Source organism: Melanostigma gelatinosum, assembly GCF_949748355.1.
Source record: "Melanostigma gelatinosum genome assembly, chromosome: 19".
NCBI lineage: Eukaryota > Metazoa > Chordata > Actinopteri > Perciformes > Zoarcidae > Melanostigma > Melanostigma gelatinosum.
In genome coordinates this window covers 15,034,270-15,055,629 of record NC_136652.1, presented here as the reverse complement: position 1 = coordinate 15,055,629, position 21,360 = coordinate 15,034,270, and the positions used below count along the sequence as shown (strand labels likewise).

The window sequence follows — 21,360 nt, the reverse complement described above, 5'->3', positions numbered from 1 at the left end:
CAACAGAGCGGAACGCGCTTCGGTGGTGCGTCGCTGCGATCTCTCCAGAAATCGGGAAAAACGGGAACGTCAGACTTTTAGCCAAAGAAGGTAACCTGAAAGCAAGATCAAGACGGCTTGTCTCAGCGAGAAGTGGAGATATGTTCAAGAAAAGCAAGAGTAAAGTGCTGGTGGATTATACGTCAGAGGAAGACGACATGTCCTGGCGCTATCATCACTCCTACAAGGTAAAGAGACGGAATGAAAGGAAACTCGAACAAGGCACCACTAACAATGACAGTCAGTTATGATCGGTGTCTTTCCTTAATCAACAGGGTTAAAATGACAAAATGGTAATGTATAAAATACATTTTTAAAACAGCTAACATTGTTTTACACAAACTATTATAAGTAAATTAATAATAAATCCATTAAATACTGGACGAAAATGTTACAACCCCGCTTTTCAACTGTTCTTTTTCCCTTGTGAAGCTTCTGAACTTCCAAAAAAGTGGCCAAATACACCTCATGCTGTTAAACTGAGACTGTGGAGCAGAGGGAGGAGGAGGAGGACAAGTGCTCAACTCATTGTCTCGACTGCAAAACTGTAGAGACATAGAAATATGCTGTTTAAAAAGGGACAGTTCACCCCAAAATCAAATTTCCCCCTTACCTGTCATGCCATTTATCTAGATTGTTTTGGTGTGAGTTGTTGCCTAGTTCTGGAGACATCGGCCGTAGAGATGTCTGGCTTCTCTCCAATATAACTGTTTTATTTCAACCAGTTCCTGCAAGAAACTGCTTTTAACAAGGTCTGTGGACTATTTTGAGTAACCAGATCATGATTTCTCTTGAATTTTTCAAATATTTTCTCTGGCTGTTTGAGCACCACAAGCTCAGTGCCATATCCCATTATATTTGAGAAAAGGCAGGCATCTCTAGGGCCGAATTCTCCAAAAACGACTGATTTTGGGGTGAAATGTCCCTTAAAATGAAAAACCATCCCCCTTGTTCTTCATGGGATAGTACAGGAAAATAATTGCGATACAACACTAGAAAGAAAACCATCAACAACTTCAAACCATCTGTATGCCATTAAAACAGGAATATAGTAGAAATACTCTGACGTAAATTTGTGTCAAATTTGACACTATTTGTACACACACACACACACCCCCCCCCACACACACACACACACATAGACACACACACCCCCACACTTGCACAAGGAAAGGCCAAAAGTGCCAAAAGCACCTAACAGTCCTGTCTCATAAGAAATAGCAAGTTGACATGTTTATTTCTTCTGCTTATTGCAGTAAAAATAATGTGCTATCATGAATCAAGGTTTTATGGTGAGAGTAACTATCATTGAAGTGGCGTACTAACATGTCGACCGGATTGTGACACTCGTGAATTAGTAAAACTACATATAAATGAAACTACAGAGAAGTTAAACAAAAGATAGTTTTTAAAACACAGAAGAAAATAATTTAAAAAGTTCATTGTAAAACATTGTGAACTTGTGATGCATCACTTCAGATTGTATCCACTGCCTGTACCTCCTTTAGTGCATTGCCATATACTGAATGTCTCAATGTGTTATGAGGCAATTGGGAAGATCAGCCAACACCAACAGCATTTTTCATCTGTTGTTGTGATACTGTTGAGATCGGTGACCCGTGGCTGGGTTTTATTGGCCGCTCTTAACTTCCACCCTGGGAACCGACACATGTGGCCCTCACCCCCAAAGAGCAGACTTGAGTTCAGTTGGTGACACTGTCTACGGTGGTCACCAGAATTACTTTGGATGATGAGAGCTGATCTGAGGTCAGAGCTGCAACTTCTCCTCACAATTCCTGGGAAAGTCATCAGGGAGGTCTCTTCGAGTCACCACGGCGATTAAGTACATGCCGGGGTCAGGGGTCAGGGGTCAGGGGTCAGATCATAAAATGCTGTAAACACAGTGAAGAGCTAGATCCAGCCCAGCAGTGATACAGGATGAAGCAAGGATAAAGAGTTATGATAACACAGTCTGGACAGGCATGCTGAGCTCGCTCAAATCACTGGCTGATAGTGAGGGAAGCAGAGGGGGCGGGATAGATTAGCCTCTTTGCCTCACAATCACATTGCATGAGTATTTTAGCCACTTTTAAACTCTTTAGGAGTCAAAAGAAACATGCTCAATCAATTTTGAAGGTACAAAAGGGGAAATTTTAAAAGGAAAAGTAAGGGTTCAAAATAGGTTTACAAATAATGATTATTTTCAGTATCTTCCCATTATTGTCTTGAATAATCAATGAATCGTTTGGTCCGTCACATGTCAGAAAATAGTGACAAATGCTCATTACAATTTCCCTGAATGCAAGTTGACGTATTCATTTTGTTTGTTTTGTCTGAACAAACAGTTCAAAAACCAAATCTATACATTTCACAATCTTAGAAGACAAAGAAAAGCATCAAATCACATTTGAGAAGGTAGAACAACTGTGCGACTGACATTTTTTAATGTCTGCCACTTTATAAATAAGGTTTTACACTACAGTAATTTAGAATAGCATTGTTACAGCAACTTGTTTTCACACACATTCTCACCTGGAGACTGCTCAGAACAGCCACAGTCTGATCTGGTGGCTACAGGGCATCACAACTTCTGCTTTTTCACTTTTTCCACCAGCATTAATCCTGGTAGTACAGGGATGGACCCACAAGTATGACTTTTAACTTGTCTGAATCTTGTAGAAAGTAATGGTTTCTCTCTTGATCAAAATGTCCGTTTTTTTATCGTCATTACAAGATACAGGAGTAGGTCTCTTTCTGTGATACTTGTTTATTCTCTGTGATCTGTTTTTTTTTTATGGTCGAGCAGATGGTCTCCATGTCGTGCCACTCAAATGAGTTAAAACTGTACATCAGCGTCACCCATACAGACGGACAGAGACAGAGACAAGTATTAAGGGATAATACATCCATAAGACACACAGATGAAAAGAGGGAGTGCATAAAGGGGGAAGTTAATATCTGTCCTCCCGCCACGGTGCTCTAGGGCGACTACAGTACATTCCCTGTGCCGCAGCTTGCTTTCACTCACTATTGAAGTTCAACAGGCTGCAAGAGGCAGCTGTGAGCTTGCAGGAGGTACATGTGTGCCTGTTTGTCTACGGCTTAAAGCGGTTACACACCTGAATACTTCAATAACACCACTCTAATACCACGGTTGGGGCCCCGCTTTGTGATGTGGGATCACGAGAGTACAGATCAGGTCTGAGCAAAGACTTCAGACGGCCTCACATACAAATCATAAGTGGAGAGGAAAAGAAAAGTTAAGCTGAGGGGATCATGTGTTGAAGGAGTAAGGGTTCAAATCATGGAGATGAAATGTGAGTTTTGTCTTAGTTCAAACCAAATCATGTTGATGTAACAAAAAGGGTTTGTGTAGCCTTTTTACATTTAATGGTTTGACATTGAAAATATGATTATTCTTCTGACAAAGATTTCGACCAGGAGGTTGGAACCCCTTAAGCTCTATAAACAGATTCTCCATTCTAGCTGTTCCCCACTGTTTCCAGTCTCGATGCTAAGCTAAGATAACCATTGCCTGGCTGTGTAGCTTCATATTTAGTGCACACGTATGAGTGGTAGCAATATTTTCATGTATTGTTGGTGTGCAATTGCTTTTTTTGAAACTACTGTTGGTATGGTGTTGAACTTCACTCTGCGTCTTTATTGCCTAGTAATCTGGCTTCTTAAAAGACAACACTGTGGTAACATTTACACACTTGCACGCAAACCCAGTCAAAGAATGAAAGAAAGCCAGACAGAGGAAAAAATGGCCCCCTGAGGTGCGAAAGCAGAACTCTTGCTCTTCTGTTGTTCGGAACATTTGTTCTCCCTGAAACGCCACGCTCTCCCCCTGAATCTCCCCCTCTCCTCACTCTCTCTGTCTGCCTCAAGTTGTTAATGCTTTTACGCTCAAACAGTAGTTTGCAATCAATGTGTGTGAGCGTGTCTTTGATCCGCTCAGGTGGCGGAGACCCATTAGACTTTGCTCAGACATGTCCAACCACTATTTCTCCTCCCCTCTCTTTCTCTCTCTGAGATGTGAGAACTTCTTATAGCTTTGATGATTTTACAGGAATCCTGGCTCCACATCAGTAATCTCAGGCTCAGCTGGTCGTCTGATGACTTCTTGTTGCCCTCTTCTTATGGTTTAATGTTTTTAAATCTTTTGGAGCGAGTCCAAGTCAAGTCATACGTCTTAACAGAGAAAAGCACAAGTCAATGACAATCGTAAAAGTCAGTCACATAAGATGATAAAAACAATGAAACTATAATACAGTTTTTAAACAAAGGATATATGCTAAATGAAAAAAATAGCCTGGAGACTGAAGCACAATGCAGCCAAAATAGCTCCACTTATACCCAAATCATGTACTGTTGAGGCAATAGGTCATGGATTTATTTTTTCTCTCTTTTGTTTGAATCTGCCCTCTGACTTCAGTGGCTTCCCCTCATCCTGCCCACTCCTCCATCCCTCCATCTCGCCCTCCAATTACAGCATGTTTATGTTACACCTTAGAAAAAGATTGCCCTCAGTTTTACAGGAAACCCTGCACACACGCAGCACACACACACACACACACGCTCACACACACACACACACACACACACACACACACACACGCACACGTACTCACACATCCCTGCCACAAAGTGTGGATGGTATGTGTGTTTGTTTTGGGGGGGTTGCTATTTGTGTTAACTCACTGCTGGTGTGTGTGTGTGTCTGTGTGTGTGTGTGTATGTGTGTGTCACCTATAGGACAAAGACATAGAAGGAGAGGAAGAGGAGGAGGAAGCGGTCACTGCAGTATCCAAGGTAAACAGCACAACTTCACAGCTATTTGGACACAGCACAGACACAAACAAAGTATTTGCTTCCAAATTCACTTCAGTTACCCCCCTAAAGATATGCACTTGTCCAACATGCTCTTATCTTCTCACACATTGACTGCACACACACACGTGCACATGCTCACAATATTGCACTTTTGACTCATGGTTGTGTAACCCTAAATGAATCGGTGAATGCTGAATGATTTATTTCCAAGAAACTTCTGAGCAAAACAAGAATTATTCTTTGTGGAGAAACTCAGATTTACAGTCTTTAAAATGGTAGGGGTTAGTCTAAGAATGTCTTTGGTTGAGAACAGCCCTAATCCTTTGATTAACTCAATACCCCCAATGCACTCATGTGCACAGGCAGTTTCTTCTTGTCAGATAAACACAAAGTGTTTCTCGGTGCAGCTGAGGTAAATCAGGAGGGTCAGAGAACTTCTGTGTTTATCTGTAAACACGCCAACTTATCCTCAACCTTATCACTGGAAAATCTTTTTGTTTGTTGTTATGTTCGCATCTTTGTGTACTTGTACTATTATCCTTATCCTAAAACCCACAGTTTGGAACAGTGGAGTGAGGTCACTGTAGTTTAGGGTAAAGATTTAAAGTCTTGAGCATCATTTCTTTATCAGTAATAACTACATTGTGCTCACTAAGTTAAATGCTGATATCTGGGAACACTGGGAACACAACGTCAGATGGGGAAAGAGACGCAAGCAGTCAGATAATCATTCAAGTTTTAAAGGAGCCGGATATGGTTGACACATCCGACCCGATTAAAAAGATGTTTGATAACATCGTAAACTGGGGAGTTTTTAAATTACATTTTACGAAAACATTACAACGTATCTCAAATTATAAAAAGCTACCAAAAATGTTCAACTGAATGATCAAATAGCATCGGTTATATTAACTCTGAAACACACATTCCTTGATGTACCTATAGATAGAAGTAAAAGCTACAATGGATTGACAGTTAAGTTGAATGTGGCTCCTTTGGCATTTATGTTACATTGTACTTTGTGATGCTGCAGTGACTTAACAAAGTTGATTTCTCTTGTGTTGTTAAACTTGTTTGCTGGAAACCAGCTCACACATTAGAAAGTGTGAATTAGGCCAAAAGTCATCGTGAGTTTGATGGAACACTTTGTCATTATCTCTGTAAACTTGTGAATTATAAATACTGGTTTTATGATGCAGGTTTGACAAATGGCCTTTTTGTGTGCAGGCAACTTGATCTGGAGTTGTGCCCACTCCAAACAATGTGTGTGTGTGTGTGTGGGAGATATGTCACATCTCCTGGTCTGTATACAGACAACAAGTCTTTACTCTCAGGTGTGGTCCTGTCTGAAGAATGTATTGTCTTTGAACTCTGGCTGCCTTGAGTGCCTTCCCTTTGTGTATGTATGGCTAGGTGACTTAGTTCGCGGGACATATTTTACGGCTTGTCGTGTTCGTGAGGACAGGGGTTGCTGGGCTGGAGAAGGGAAGGAAACGCAGCATTCAGTCGAGGAGCTGGGCCTTTTGGACGGGAACAATCACTGTGGAAGAAAAACAAGGCTGAAAATAGCTTCAGACCGCTGTGATACGGTGGAAAGCTACAATTCTTCCACCATCGGCGGCTTCATGCTCATATTAGGACACACAGAGTAGACATGGCGTCCTGGAAGTGGAGGTTAGCTTTAACTGTAAAAGGCTGATTCCATTAATTTAACATTCCATTTTGGATATAAAATGACCAGGGAGTCATGTGAACGCGGATTAATTACACCTTTTAACCGATTTGAACCATCATAGTGTGAAAAAATGTTTTTTTTTTGGCTGAGAATCACAAGTATATGCAACTTTAAAAAAGTAAAAGTAAATAGTTGATGATGATAATACATATTTAATTGCATTGCTATATAGAAATGGAGTGAAGTGAGATGAACCAACTGAAAACTTTCTTAGATACAGCAGATGTTGACAAAGAAGGTAATAAAACACAACACACACACATTGCAGTGCTTGATATTGCAATACAACAAAAAATCTCAATCATTTCATATTGTATTATGATAATATTGTGTTATGGAGCCTCTGGTGATTCCAACCCCTAATCAGTAACTATTAAAAGTGAACGTGGAGTCACTAATACCTGAAACCGATGCTTTCATATAACCTCCAAAAGTATGGAGTAAAATGTATCTGAAGATGTGACATTGTTTTGTATTTACGGTATTTACAGATTGATGCATCCACGTTTAAGTGCTATTGTAAAACGAGGAAATCAAGTGTAATTTCAAAGTGGGAAAGACTTTTTGAAATATGACAAAGTCATTGCAGTAGAAAATCAATGACCTGATAGCTGTCTGATAACAACAATTAGCAACTTTTCCAAATTCAAATACCTCTTTAATCATCCAGCTTCCATCTCTGGCGTCTGGTTGGAGGAATTCGGTCCAATAAGAGCTCTATTGTTCTGCCAGCCGTGGAGCTGTAGGTAAATCTCCCCCACACAGCGAGCCTCAGTGAGCTGCTGGGTTTACCTACATTTTGGCCGAAGAGATTACTGGGCACTGAGCTGCTTTGGATCTCGAGGCCCGGAGGTTAATGTTGAAGAGAACGGTGAATAGTCAAGCCTCTGTATGTGCACATACACAGCTGGACTTTAGCTACAGTTCATGCACATACACACACACACCGATACACTCAATCTGTTTTGGCATCTCTGGTTTCTTTTACTGCAAAGCTCGAACTACAGCAAATCTGATCCACGGTTTACACTTGATGGCACACAGGAAACAAGAAGCAGAGCAAGGAGAGCGATGGAAACAGTAGAGGCCGTGTTAAAATAGCTGAGAAGAACATTTTGTAAATCACGTTTGGTGATAATAACTGACAGCGTTCTTGCTCGCCGGCATGTTCATGAGGATGAGATGTGAGTCGAGGAGGACCTCATTTTCCGTTTATCAGCAACAGTGCCTGCCTCCTTATTAGATACCAAAGTGAGCAGAGCTCAGACCCAGCACTGTACATGTTCCTGTTTAGTCCGACTGCTTTCATGTTAGTTGTTTGCTTGTTGTAGCTGCTGCCACATCCTCAAGAGAGATGTGTTGTATACAGCGATTTGAATTGATCACCTCCTCAAAAGCAAAAGAAGCAGTTCATTAGTGTTGTGAGAGCTGAGAACGTTTTGACAACGGTAAAGCAAAGCAAGGCACGGCTATGAGTAGGAGTAAATGTTATGGCCTTGACAGTTGACATTGGGAATACTTCCCTGGCACGGAGAGAAACGAAGGCAAAAGTTTGTTCCATAATAGCTGAGGAGGGCGGTATCTGTGCTCGGTGGAAAGCAGCGAGGGCAGGGAGGAATTCTGATGTGACGTGGGAGACCGGGGGAGTCTCAGAGAAGGTGGAGGGTCTTCCACTGGAATGTGCCGCACGATATTGCCAAGTCAATGCCGTTCAAGCTCTCGCTCTCGCTCTCTCTCTATAACACAGCATTTGTAGCTGTATTTATAGATTTGTGCTCAACAGAAAGTTAAGCTAAGCTAACAAGCTACTGCTTACATCATACCACCCTCTTGTCTGTGTGGTAAATGTGAACCTAGAGCCAAATAGAGCTTCATATTTAGGGGGAAACAGCGAGCCTGGCTCTGTCCAGTTCCTTTGTCTTTGTTCTAAAATAAGATACAAAGCTACAGGCATAGCTTCATATTTACTGACCTGAGAGTAGTAGACAATCAATTATATTGTCCAATTCTTTTAAAAAATGTTCCAAAATGTCAAACTATTAATATTAAGTATGATTAGTGCAGCAGAAAAAATAGACTTTCTACTTTTGTGATACTTATTACCTTTTGTTAACATGAAAAGTTAAAAATCAAAAGATGACTTCGATTTGAGCCAATGAATTCCATCGCAGAATTTCAAAACGTGCACATTCATCAATCTGAGCATGAGGCTGTTTTTCTAAATTCCTGTGAAGTTGACTTTCCCCTCTTCGTAAAGCATAAATCACTCACAAATAGACATTAGAGATAACAAGCTAAAGTGCAACAGATGCTGGTAATAATTTCCGCTCTGCGATTCAAAATCAAATGCTCTCACGTCTGTCGATTTATGTCAGGAGGCCAAGGTGAAGAAGATCATGTCCAAGAAAGAGAGGAGGGAGAAGAAGATGTTCTCCTCTAACGATGACGAGCACTTCTTGTTGACCGGAGTAAAGCTGGCTGACCGCAGAGGGTGAGGTTACACACACAATGACTTTGTCACTACTTGTCTCACTCCAAAGAAACATGTTATCTTCATCACAAAGCTAATAATTAAACGTAGTAGGCCTATAGCATCACAGTTTGTTGGTATTTCACCATGTTGCTCAAACAAAGAGAGGCCCCCCCCCAAACAGGTGTCAAAACTGATATTGATTGCCAGGTGGATATGAAGCCAGAAAAAGAGCCTCTGTACACTGAAGGGGTCCGCATTTCAATCAGTACCATATTACCACTAGATTGTTGCTGGTTTACATCAATGTAAGTGGGATTAACTACTTGAAGTCCGCATTGGTGTTCAGGTGTGTGCAGCAAGAATATTTACAAACTTGTACAAACACGTCCAACCACTTGTATTTGTTTGAATGCAAGACAAAGCTTAATTTGCCAGGAGTTATTAACTTTGAGACCCTCTGAGGAAGTGGAGGAAACCCTAAATTAATCACATCTCTGTGACAAACAACCGGGAATTCCTTGAATTTCTGCATGGGGACAGTTCCTGTCTCCAGTGTAGATGTCTGGTACCCCACCCAGTCAGTCCTATTTATAGTTATTTATAGTTAAGATGGAAGCGGTAGACTGGTTATGTTATATGCTAAAACTTTGTGCAACAGCCGCTCTGTAAGTGTGTGCTTCTCTCCCTCTACATGTTCTTCTCTTAAGGTCTCTCAAGAAAATCAAGGATGATGAGAAGGAGAAGGAAAAAAAGGAAAAGCCAGAGAAGGGTCACTGTTTTTGGGAGAGCGTTACCATGACCATGAGGCAGATCTCCCCCACCAAAAAATTGGAGAAGATGGAGGGCTGGGAGCCTCCACACCTGGAGAACTTAAATGAGACTGTGACCGACGAAGCCCCGGAGGAGAAGAGCCAGAAAGGGGACTCGCCAGTGTCCTTCCCCGACTCTGTAGGCCTCCCGTTGGAACTGGCCTCCTGGGCGGGCCAAGGTCTCGAGGAGGACTCCTCCCGCTATGCTAATCTGTCGGACTCCAAGGATTCAACAGCTGCCGTCAGGTGGACAGCCCGCGCCAAAGTCAAGTTGGCTGGCATCAGCAGGATGAGCAGAGGGATCGTGTCAGAAAGCGCTTGGGAGGGGTTTAAATAGGAGCCATTTCACCTTTGATACCCTGCCTCCTCACCTATTTACCGTCAGAGGATGAAGACCTGAACCAAAAATCTGCTTGTCTCTGTAGCAGTGGCGGCTAGTGGAAATTTTTATAGGTAGGGCCATCCAATCAATTTCAACAAACATCCCAGTATGATTTAATGCAAAGAAATTAAAGTATCAAACACGCATTACTACTTGGCAGTTAAATATTTAACATTCATTCCAACACGAAAAAAATCGGTAAATAACACAACATGTTTATTTATTGATATGCCCCTATGGACCTTGTTATAGGAGGTAAAGATCAGGAGAAGTAAACATGAAGTGTAATTATGAATACTGATGTTAAATTAAGCTATGATGAGTTTTCACTGTTAATTTAACATCTCTATTACATGTTGATGCCTCCATGACCAAGTTAAGCAGATGAGACTGAGGACAGCTGTGTAGAAGAAAAGATGTTCACTTTGCATAATATGTAGCTTGACAGAGTTCTCCTAAACTGTAAATAACAACAAATAAAAGCCGTAAACTATTTCACCATTTTAACTGTGATATCCACTGGCCTGGCATTTAGATATTTTGTATTGCCAAAAAAAGAGAAGAGTGATTTTCATATAATTATTGTGGCTGTCAGTGGTAGAGAATCAATGAAGAATATGCAAACCTCCTGAAGACTTGTTGGTTTTCACTTCCTTTCTGTCTTTACTGCACCGAGTGAAGAATGTGAGTCAATTATGGGCTTAAAATAGATGCAATCATGAAACGGCTGATGAAAAAATGAGGGTCTGGAATATTAGTGTGTGTGTTTGCATCTGTGTGTGTGTGAAAGAGGTTGATAAAGAGGAAGTGAGTTTGATGGACCTGCACGCACATTTGTTTGAGTGAATCATTGGCATTGCTGAAGAGATTTGAAGTTCTGTTGTGTTGGGAGCACGTGAGGGAAACAAATCGAAGCAACCCTCACAGTGTCATAGTGCGATACATGTTTAAATCTGATGCTGAATAATCGAACATTTGTAATGCTGACGAGATAAAAGCCAAACTCTGTGTATACTTGTTTCTCGAGAAAAGCAGACTTCATGCAGCTGTGCCTTGTATCAATACAATGACATCATGTGCGTGCTGTATATTTGAACTGCCGGTAGATCATCCTCTGTGCACAAAACAGATGAGCTCATCGATGCGTGTGCATCGTCAGCCATCGAGACTCAAACTGGTTTCCAGTTACAATGCCTGGATGCTGTTGGCTTCACCAGCAGGAGCAGCACGAGTGTTTGTGTGTTACATGATGAAAAGTCCTTTAATGCTGTTTGTATGTGTATATTGTGTAGGACTGAGACAATGAAGAGTAATTTCATTTCTACAGTGCTTTGTCTTTTAGGTGAATAAGAAACGTCATGCCACTGGTCTTTACTTCTCTCTTCTCTTCTTCTCTGTTTTGTTCTGTTTACTGAATTAGTTTGATACTGAAGTCGGCTTCATTGCAGCCAGAAGTGTACACGGATACTGGTGCACTTCCAGGGATGCATGTATCCTGTATTTATTCATTAAACAGCTGGGTCACATTCTCTCAAGCAGAATAAAGATTTAGTCCGATAGTCTGGCTCTACTTTATTCAACACATTGCAGTCTGTCGTCGTGGTTTCACGATACTGGAGTTTCTAACTTTGATACGACCTTGAAAAATATATTTTCATTTCGGGAACGACCACTTTTGTCCAAAGCGACCACCAAAATCAACACAGGTTGAAGTCCTAGGAGCTTTAAGACAATGATAATAAAACACAAAATTATTTTTTCTTGACTAGTAGCAAATAACAGCAAAATGGGCACAGCAGCAGTGCATCAACGCTGGAGAGAAAAGTTTATAAATAGTGAAAAAAAATAGTATTTCAGATCAAATTGGTATAAAAGTCTAAAGTTAATCTACTTCTTGATTTACTTTGATTTTCACTGATACAGTGGACAAATCACAAACGTTAGTTTTGTGAAAATGATTGTTCTTTAAAATAAATATCTATTCTTTTTTCCATTGAACTGCCTTTAAAAAGATTGCCACTGGAGCATAAGAGGAAGACTATTAATCATTAAACTACTTGGCTCCTGCTGTCAAGAACAAATGAGTTTTCCTCGCTAAAGTGGGAAGACATTTCTGTCCAAATCCAACGAGCGGAAACTACAATTAGCTCGAGTCTAAAAAAATATATTTTATACAGGCAACAGTGCAAATAATTCCCTGCGTCGCCGCAGAATAAAATGAACAGAAACAGGTTTTTAGAAATGTTTAATTATTTATAGCTATGTCCCATAAAAGTCACGATGGTTCCACCAGGAGTATTGAGACGGTAACGGATTATTACAAAAGTTGGAGGAAAGATACAAAACTATTTTTCCCCATGAATAATGTTCAACATTTCTTGTCTGTCACTTGACAGTTCTGACTAAAGTGGATTGCAAAAGGAGGTTTTTTTTAAATGATTTTCTCTTATTAATGTACACAGACAACAGCAAGAATTCACAAAGGACAACAAACAGCATGTAAACAGAGACTCAAACATGACAGTTATACCACCATATTATTTAAATACCACCAAAACGAAAAGCAGAATAGTTAACCCCATTAAATAAACAAATAACACGAGTCATCCTATTCTGTCACAATGTAAATATTCCTGCTTTTTTCCATTCCAAAGATAACAACCTCTTAGACATTACCTATCAGCACTTACCATAAACATGCTACAATTCCTTGTACAAATAAATCCATTCACATATTACATTTAAATATCATTGTTGTCGTTCCTCTCATGAATAGCCTTTTTTTTTTTGTCAAAAAGACAAACATTTGTGCAGGAGGAGGAAAAACATTGAAGTACTTTATATTTCAACCATCAGCAACATTCTTAAAATCTACAAACTTGTCTTTGTCTTATGGAAACACTTGTGCGTAAGGAAATGAAGACCTTAAACAAAAGTCATCTCTTTCAGTTGAAGCCCTTTATATCTGGGTAAAACACACACTCTTGGCTTGGGAGTGAGAGTAAACGGCGGTTCGCTTGAAGACCAACACGGAGGGTTTAGGACTTGAAGAGGTCGATGAAGTGCTGTGGAGAAATGGGTATGAGGCAGCTGTCTGGAACGTTGGCAGTGCATGGATGGCCACAGTCCTGGAAGACAGCCAACACCACATCGTTAGAATGAAGGGAGACCAGGAGCGCACAGAAGCTTACAGTTCAGACACAGCAACCAGTAGCTACTAAGAACATGGCAGGACTTCAACACAGACTTAGTGATGGATTTACAAGTAACTGGTGCAACCTGACATTAGTATACACAGAGAAACATTTGTGTTAAACTAAAATGACAACAGGCCGTTTTCTTTCAGACACAAGAACTCAACATTTCAAGGAACTTATGAACTTTAAGAATGCGGTTAGAGGTCATTAAAAAGACAGCAGAAAGAGCGGTATTGTTTGCTTAACACACCTCGGGCAAAACATGATGAGATCAAGGGAAACTGAGTAGAACCAGACAAAGCTTGACACGTGGAAAAAGACAAGTCACAAATGCGACCGTCGCGGAAACATGACACAAACTGGGACGGAAAGTACCTTGAATAACAAAGCCAGGTGAGGATCCTTAAGGAAGCAGGGAGAAGAGCCGGGAAGGAAGGGAGACGAGCAAAGGAGAGGGACACAAAGAGGGCAGAGGTTAAAAAGCATAGAGATCCCAGTCAAGGAGGAGAACAAGATTGTGTTAAGTAAATCATCGCAAAGGAGGGGGGGATAGAAACGATAGGAAAAGCTGCATTTTACATCCAAGTACTGGTAGTATGTGCCGATGGTTTAAGGTCAGATCTCATGTGTCAATGAAAGCAAACAAGTAATCCGTTTGATCTCTGACCGATAAAAACAAACGTCCTGGTGGACAAAAAGGATAATCATCACCTCATCGATAATGTATGCTTCTCTGTGTGACTCATTATTTTGACACCGTCCTCAAGTTTTAACAATAATGTTATGTCAGGGTTTATTTTTCCAAATATTCCCAAATAGTTACAGTATTAAGTTGAGATTCCAATTGTTATTGAAAACCTTTCTCACGGCATGCAAGAGACAGATCAGTGAGAGAGAGAGAGGCTGTATGGTTGGACCAAAGTCTCTTTGCGACTTTAGAAACAATAGAGTGTGTACCGAAGACTGTAACCAACGATAATGGATGTTTTGTCTCTGGCCAAAGGAATAAGATGTGCTCTGGTACCAACTTGGTACTAGATTTGATAGACTCTAACCCTGACCTATGTACAGTTTAAGATATATCAGGTCTGTGACCAGGAAGCAGAGTTGCGGTCCTACACACTCCTCTGAGCTTCCATTAGAGCAGTTACTCACGCAAAACCACACATGACATCATTGCACTTCTGTCCATCCTGGGAGAGGGATCCCTCCTCTGTTGCTCTCCCACAGGTTTCTTCCTCTTTCCTCCCCGTTAAAGGGTTTTTTTGGGGAGTTTTTCCTGTTCCGATGTGAGGGTTCCGGGACAAGAGGATGTCAAATGTGTACATATTGTAAAGCCCTCTGAGGCAAATTTGTTATTTGTGATTTTGGGCTGTACAAAATTAAATTGAATTGAATTGAATTGTGACAAGAGTCTCTTTGAACGGTGCACTTTTCATTTTCTGTACACACACTCTGCCTCAAGGTGAAATTAGGTTTTCTACTATAGAACCAAAGGCTGTTTCTCTTTTGCTGCAAGGAAATATTGCCTTATACATAAAACCACAGAGTGGAACATTGGTACATTTTCCTGTAAAAGGCCATATTACACAAACTGCCACCTTAACTACCGGTATGTTCTCTTCTGATGCCAACAACAGTATAGCTGCAACCTGTCATCTCGTGGACAAATTATTTGTCATTCATAGAACCTGCACCGTTTTTGACGAGCGCGCTTTTAATGTTTCGGAGCCCCATCTTTGTGTGAGCGACAGAGATATTTTAAACTATTTCATAAGCATGCGATATTTCAAAAAAACAGGATTAAGGATCATTGGAGCACTGAATGCACTTGCCTTAACATGAAATGAAAAGTATTTGATTGATGCAGTTTACTGATTTCCTTTAAGTCTGTAGTATCTTTTGTATGATTCTTTTAAATGTTGATGTGAACTTTTTGCGGTTTTGTTTTTAAGTCTGTTATCTGTGCTTTTATGTGATTTTCCCTTCATGTATTGTACAGCTAGTAATTTACTTGCAGTCTGATGAACCGTACTGGCTAGTCACATGGTGTTTCCTAGATAATATCAACATGGCTGCAGGTGTCTGTGTGTGCGCCATCTTTTCATTTACCTTCCAGAAGAGGATGTTACAGTTTTTACAGAAGTGCAAGGTGTCGCCGTACTGCTCCTTCATTGGATAATGTTTCTTCAGGGTGAAGAACATCAGCTTCCAGTCCACTTTGTCACTGTTGGATAGGACCAAATCCCTACAGAACTGCACACGAATGGAAGGAAACACAATTCAAAAAACAACTAAAACACAGGGGAAGGAGATGTAATTAGACCTGCAGCAAAGTGTAATTAGATATAATTGAGAACAATATCTCATTAACACCACTCCTGAGTGGGTGTGTATACGATGTGTGTGTGAGATAGTGTGAGTGTGCGTGCTTGAGCTGACAAAAACAAATTGAGCAATTTTGTCCTCTAGTGGTCAAAAGGTGAACTACTTAGCAGACGTCTCTTTGGATGGGTAACTGTGAACTATTATTGTAAGTTTTAAGCACTTTTAAAATCAGTTAAAATTTCAGAAGTTGCTGCACAGACTCCTTATCCATGTCTGATTAAACTAAATGTATGTTCTCTCACCTGTTTGTCTGAGAAGTGAAAGTGGCAGAGTTTCCTCCACAGTATCCTGTCCTCACTGAGGCTGTGCAGAGCAGGCATGGCTTGCCCGACGTTAATGATGTCATAGGCATCAGATAACTCGCAGAGAATCTTGTTCTGCATGTGCAGCGGCAAGTCGTTGAATGTCATGCCGTCGCACAGTTGCTGGGAAGACGATTAAGAGCGACACATTGAAATTCAAAACTTGGACTGAACAGAAAAACTGAAATATTCCTACGTGACATGAGTAGTGTACCACTGATAACGACGTGTTATGATTCATACATAACTTCTACCTCGGGGATCTGCAGGTTGTTGACCTGCTGCTTCCATTCGTGAATGGTCTCCAGTCGGCACAACCAGATGTTGACGTTGCCCACGAGGACACACCTGCCAAAATGGATCGTCAGATTGTGCAGCGTCAAGCTCAGGTCCTGCAGCAAATCCTTGACAAGGCGCGGGTTGTAGTGGTCGTCTAGAACTAGTAGTGACATTTTAAAAAACATAAAAAACAAACGAATATTTAAAGCCTAAACATTAGCAGCCAAAATGAAACATTATGTAAGAAAAATGTTTCCATGTCCCACCTTAAATACCTCTCACTGAATGTAAGGGAAATGAAAATCCTTTATTATTAATCGCTGAGAAGACCCTACTTTATATTTTTTTCCGGTAAAAAGACTTTACATGTGGCAGACTGGATCTGTAATTTGTTCCACGACTAGGCAACCCAACCCCATAAACTACAAATACTGGTGTTGTGGTTAGGCATTCAGTGCAATAACACTAGCGTGACTTAACAGTCGTCTGAGAAACAGCTCAGAGGGGTATCATTTGGTAAAGAAATGTTCTTTCTGTAAAATATAATGCTCCTTTTACAAACACAAAAAGGGCTTAAATTAGGTGCAGGGTGCAAAGAAAAGTGTGCTGACAAAATGTCTGTCCAACATCTCCGTCTCAGGCCTCCTTACCCTTTCGGACAATCTTCTCCAGTATATTGAAATAGTTTTTCTGTGCAGCTCCACTCAAAGAGGTCAGCTGAGACCTGGCTATTAACTGGAAAAGCTACGGGAGAAAACAGAGTGACACTGGTAGAGTAAGAGTCGCTTGTACGGGTCGTAAAACAGTTTCAAAATCAACATGCGCGATCTTAAATCGCTCACTTTTGCAACATAGTTGAATCTCCTCAAGTCCTGAATGGCACTGGAAAAGTCTAGACGGTTGAGGGCTTCACCAAGCGTGGAGTACACATGTCGCTGTGTGTGAAAATACACACGCGTAGATTTTTGTTAGTAAATTCTGCTGTTTTAATCAACAGCCTTCACGCGGAAGTTTCTAGTAACAGCTGCGGCGCTCACTTCTTTTGTGCTCCTGTTGTGCACGCAGATCCATTTATCCATGAAAATAACTGGACATGGAAAAAAACAAAGAAGCACATAATTCATCAGAGTTCAACCCAAAACCTATGACTGGTAAACATTACGTGTAACACATTGTAAATACACGTAAAACCAAAAAATAGCCATCCGTACAGTGCTGTCAGCTTCAATATGGCAATTAACTAATTAATTAATTGACAAGTGAATGAAAAGTAAGTCCAATACATGTCAAGGCAAACAAAGTTTTCAATAGGTGCTGGTCCCTTTACTGCAATTTATGACTTGCACTTTATTTCTGCTGTTTCTTTAATTCTTGTACCACAGACTCCTCCTAAAGTCAAAACAGGGATTATGTGTTGCTGAAACTCACACTGAGATTTGGTGTTATTGTTGTCGAGGTCCTTTTTCCTCTTCGTGGTGGCGAACTCACACACATCTCCAACAAACAGATTCTCATTGTTGTCATTGCAGAGCCTGTTCGGACACAGAAGGCATACCATTTCAGTGTGACTGGTGCACCTGAAATACAATTAAGAACCAGTGAAAAGAAGCCTGGAGGAAGTGGGTGACTTCTTACTGACGTCCATCCTTCATGGCAAAGAAGAAACCAAACAGAATGTAAAGGCTCATAAATTCTTCTGGTAAATCATCTTGTGGTTTAATTGTGAAAATAAGCAGGCTGAGACTGAAGTAACATAAGTCACAATAGTCAAGATGTGACATAATCATTCACATTCAATCAACAAGGACATGATCCATCAAGTTTCCCACCTGCAAACACTGAGTATCTGCAAGATATTTGAGTAGCCATCCATGGGCTCAAAAACATTATAATAGGCATATTTAATAAAAGAAAAAAAGATGAATCAAGAAAATCTTGGCAGACTATTCGGCTAACTCTGTGCCCAGGATCCTACAAAGTAGAAGGATCATAATACATTCAACTTGACTGGAAGAGCTTCGGGATCTCATATGAAATCCTATTATTTTCATTTAATACAGATGTTAGTAAGCCTTTGCTGCTGTAGAAAATGATGAAATGGTTGCAACAAATACAAAACTTGTGTCCCTGCAACAGGTCCCAGACTTCACTCAACAAGGTATTTATTCGAATAAAAAAATCAAAGCGCTATTGTTCCATTTGTGAATTTTCAGAAGCTGGAAGAAACGTGTACTCCATCAAAAATGATGAGTCACAAAGTGGCTGATTTGAACACGCATGCTTTGGGATTTTATGGAACTAATTTACTTTTCTCTCCAGCATAACTGAAGGCATGGCTTTGCTCGTCTGTGAAGTCAACAGAAGAGTAATCCATTTATCCAATTACACAGACATGCGCGCACGCACGCACGCACGCACTGACACACGTTAGTCTGCCGAATGCACCCTCTGCTGCATGAAGTCACTGTCCTTTGTGACTGACAATGCATTTGGAGAGCGGCCAATTTGAACGGATGATGTCATCAAACACACACTGCAGCTCTCATAAATACACCAACCACAGCAAAACAACAATCCATGGTCAAAATAGATCATTCCATCGCTAAAACACAACCACAACATACTGCCATACTGCCATAACCCATCTCTTTGCCTTTATTGCCTGTCAGCTTTATACTATGCTCTGTTTAATAAGGGGAATCCTCTCCCTAGAATGCGTTTGAGGTATTTTGTGGAAAGTGGAAGATGTCTGAGAACCAAGTCAACACTCAAAGTGAGCCTTGGCAGCTTTAATCAATCATTAGAGTTTTAAAGAAGAGATGCAGGGCTAATAAAATGTAATTTACTTTGGCTGGATTCTGAGCAAACTCCAGGTTTCTTAAGTATTTTAGTTTTCAATTTATTGAAGTATTTGTAATACTACTGTAGAATAAGCAAATATACCTGATAGGGAAACATTGTTGTTCAGCAATGTTACATGTTGTAATGAGTCCTCAAATCTCTGAATCTACTAAGACAATCAAAGTTTACAAAAAAATGCAAAAAGAAATACCTACTTTGATCACATTTGATTAATTACCGAGTCATTTATTAATTAATCTGATTAATTAATGACTCATTGACCATATAAAGTTTGACGATGGTAGCAAAACCATTAAAGGCAGATATAGATGACAAAGGTGAATAAGATACGATCTTACCCTTTCAAGTCTATCTCTCTATTATCTTCCAATTCGTGTCCATAGAGGAAAATCCTCTTCCAGCCATGCTCTGTCTTTGTCCAGCTCCATCCTGGCGACCTCCAGTCTTTGCCCAAGAAAGGCATTTTAGCTGTGTGGGAATGAAATTGCACCACTTGAGATGACCGTCTCGAGAATAATGCAAAACACATGAATTCAGATTATGAAAATATTGCATTGTTATAAATACAGTGATATTTAAATTTCCGCAATAAGTGTTCAGTGGTGGTTCAATTAGGACAAGAAACCCAGCTATTGTGTCCTTTCTTTGCTGCCATAGATTGAGACTGTAGGCCACAACAGTGGGTTCTTATCAGGTTATTGTCTGACAACAGCTGCTAAATAAACAAGAGGGCAATTAGATGTGTCAATCTTATATAGATTAAGAATAACGCGATATTACAGGTGAATACACGGATGCAAAGTGAGCCAAATTGCTTTAAAAACACCCCCTGACAACGACTATGACGCATTTCACTAAAGCATTTTGGAAAAACAACAGCAAACACTGTCAACGTCGTTTTTAGACAAGCTGTCAGTCGGTTCAACGCATGTAATCCCGACAGGACGAGAATAAAGAATATAAACTATAACAGCATCGGGACCGTCTGCAAAACAAACCTTTAGCGACTCGTTTGTTGTATCGTCTCTTTCTGTTTCTGCTTCTTGTCTCTTTTGCCTGCCGTGCAGGAGATATTGACGGAAGTACACACACACAGTGCAGAGACTAGAATTCGTCCACGCCCCCCTGCTGCTCTCTGATTGGACGAAATGTCAGTTTATCGTGTTGCGTACCAGAGACCAGAGCCGTATAAAGCGAGAGTCGCGTACACGTACTTCAAAACAACAAGTATAGAAACATCAGTGTCATCAGAAATGTGGATACAACAGCTCCTTACTAGGTTATACATAAACTGAACGGCAGAAAGTTTGATTGCGCATCTGATCATCTTAAATAATATTTATTTATCTATTTATGAACAGCCTAAAAAACGGTTTAATAATTCCTCCTCCGTCAAGCCTCCTCGATCCTTCCTCCTCGAACCTTCCTCCTCAAACTTTCATCCTCAACCCTTCCTCCTTGCTCCCCGAGATGCATTACAAGGAATTGGGATGTCCTTCAAGATGCAGTGCTGAGATCGATTTCCAGGTCACAAGGTGGAGGATTGAGAAGCGAGGAATCAAGAAGGTACACAATTGGGAAATAAAAAGACCCAGAGAGTTACCTGCCGTGTAGATATTTTTTTAGGTTAAAGTTCCCTTGTTTAAAGGAACATTGTGTGAGAAGTTAGTGGCATCTAGCGGTGATGTTGTAGATTGCAAGCAACAACATTCCCCTCCGTTCACCCGTCCCTTATCAAACTCAATCAGAGAACTACGGTGGCCCTGAGGTAGGGGTATCTTTAGGATTTTGTTTACTACAAGGAGCTACTCTGTTTAAAATATATATTTAAATATTTTCTTCAAATGACTTACCTTTTAAAAGTGCATCACTCATGGTTAATTTCACTGGAACTCTATGGCACTAATAGTATATACTATATACTATATAGTAGCATAGCAACTATTACGCTCCCATAGACAGTATATAAGAAGGGTCGCTCCATGATCCGCCATTGCTGGGAAAAAATGGTCAATTGGAGTGAACGGAGATAACGTGACTCTCATTAAACGGCTCTGG

The 21,360-nt window shown here is 40.5% G+C and overlaps 2 protein-coding genes across 4 annotated transcripts in view; one reads left to right on the top strand and one right to left on the bottom strand.

The window, feature by feature from the left end:
- The window catches only part of LOC306793406 (testis development-related protein), an 11,985-nt gene extending 152 nt beyond the window's left edge, over positions 1-11,833 (top strand). Inside the window, exons 1-4 of the mRNA XM_079291027.1 lie at positions 1-227; positions 4,798-4,854; positions 8,986-9,101; positions 9,791-11,833. The exon at positions 1-227 is cut by the window's left edge and continues 152 nt beyond it. Of these exons, the coding sequence (XP_079147153.1) occupies positions 141-227; positions 4,798-4,854; positions 8,986-9,101; positions 9,791-10,229 (699 nt within the window). The 5' untranslated portion in view covers positions 1-140 and the 3' untranslated portion in view covers positions 10,230-11,833. The remainder of the gene's footprint in view (positions 228-4,797; positions 4,855-8,985; positions 9,102-9,790) is intronic.
- A 669-nt stretch (positions 11,834-12,502) lies between these two features.
- Positions 12,503-20,876, bottom strand: fbxo25 (F-box protein 25). 3 transcript variants are annotated; one of them, XM_079290714.1, is made up of 11 exons: positions 20,301-20,876; positions 19,641-19,770; positions 17,869-17,972; positions 17,478-17,527; positions 17,283-17,375; positions 17,091-17,184; positions 16,416-16,600; positions 16,102-16,284; positions 15,584-15,727; positions 13,847-13,873; positions 12,503-13,402 (listed from the first exon to the last, which is right to left on the bottom strand). In XM_079290714.1, the coding sequence occupies exons 2-11, from the start codon at positions 19,763-19,765 to the stop codon at positions 13,313-13,315; spliced, it is 1,095 nt and encodes a 364-aa protein (XP_079146840.1). In that variant the 5' UTR covers positions 19,766-19,770; positions 20,301-20,876; the 3' UTR covers positions 12,503-13,312. The 3 variants fall into 3 exon arrangements, with proteins under 3 accessions (XP_079146840.1, XP_079146838.1, XP_079146839.1); XM_079290712.1 differs by lacking the exon at positions 20,301-20,876 and having other exon boundaries at positions 19,641-20,076; XM_079290713.1 differs by lacking the exons at positions 13,847-13,873; positions 20,301-20,876 and having other exon boundaries at positions 19,641-20,076.
- Positions 20,877-21,360: the final 484 nt, after the last annotated feature.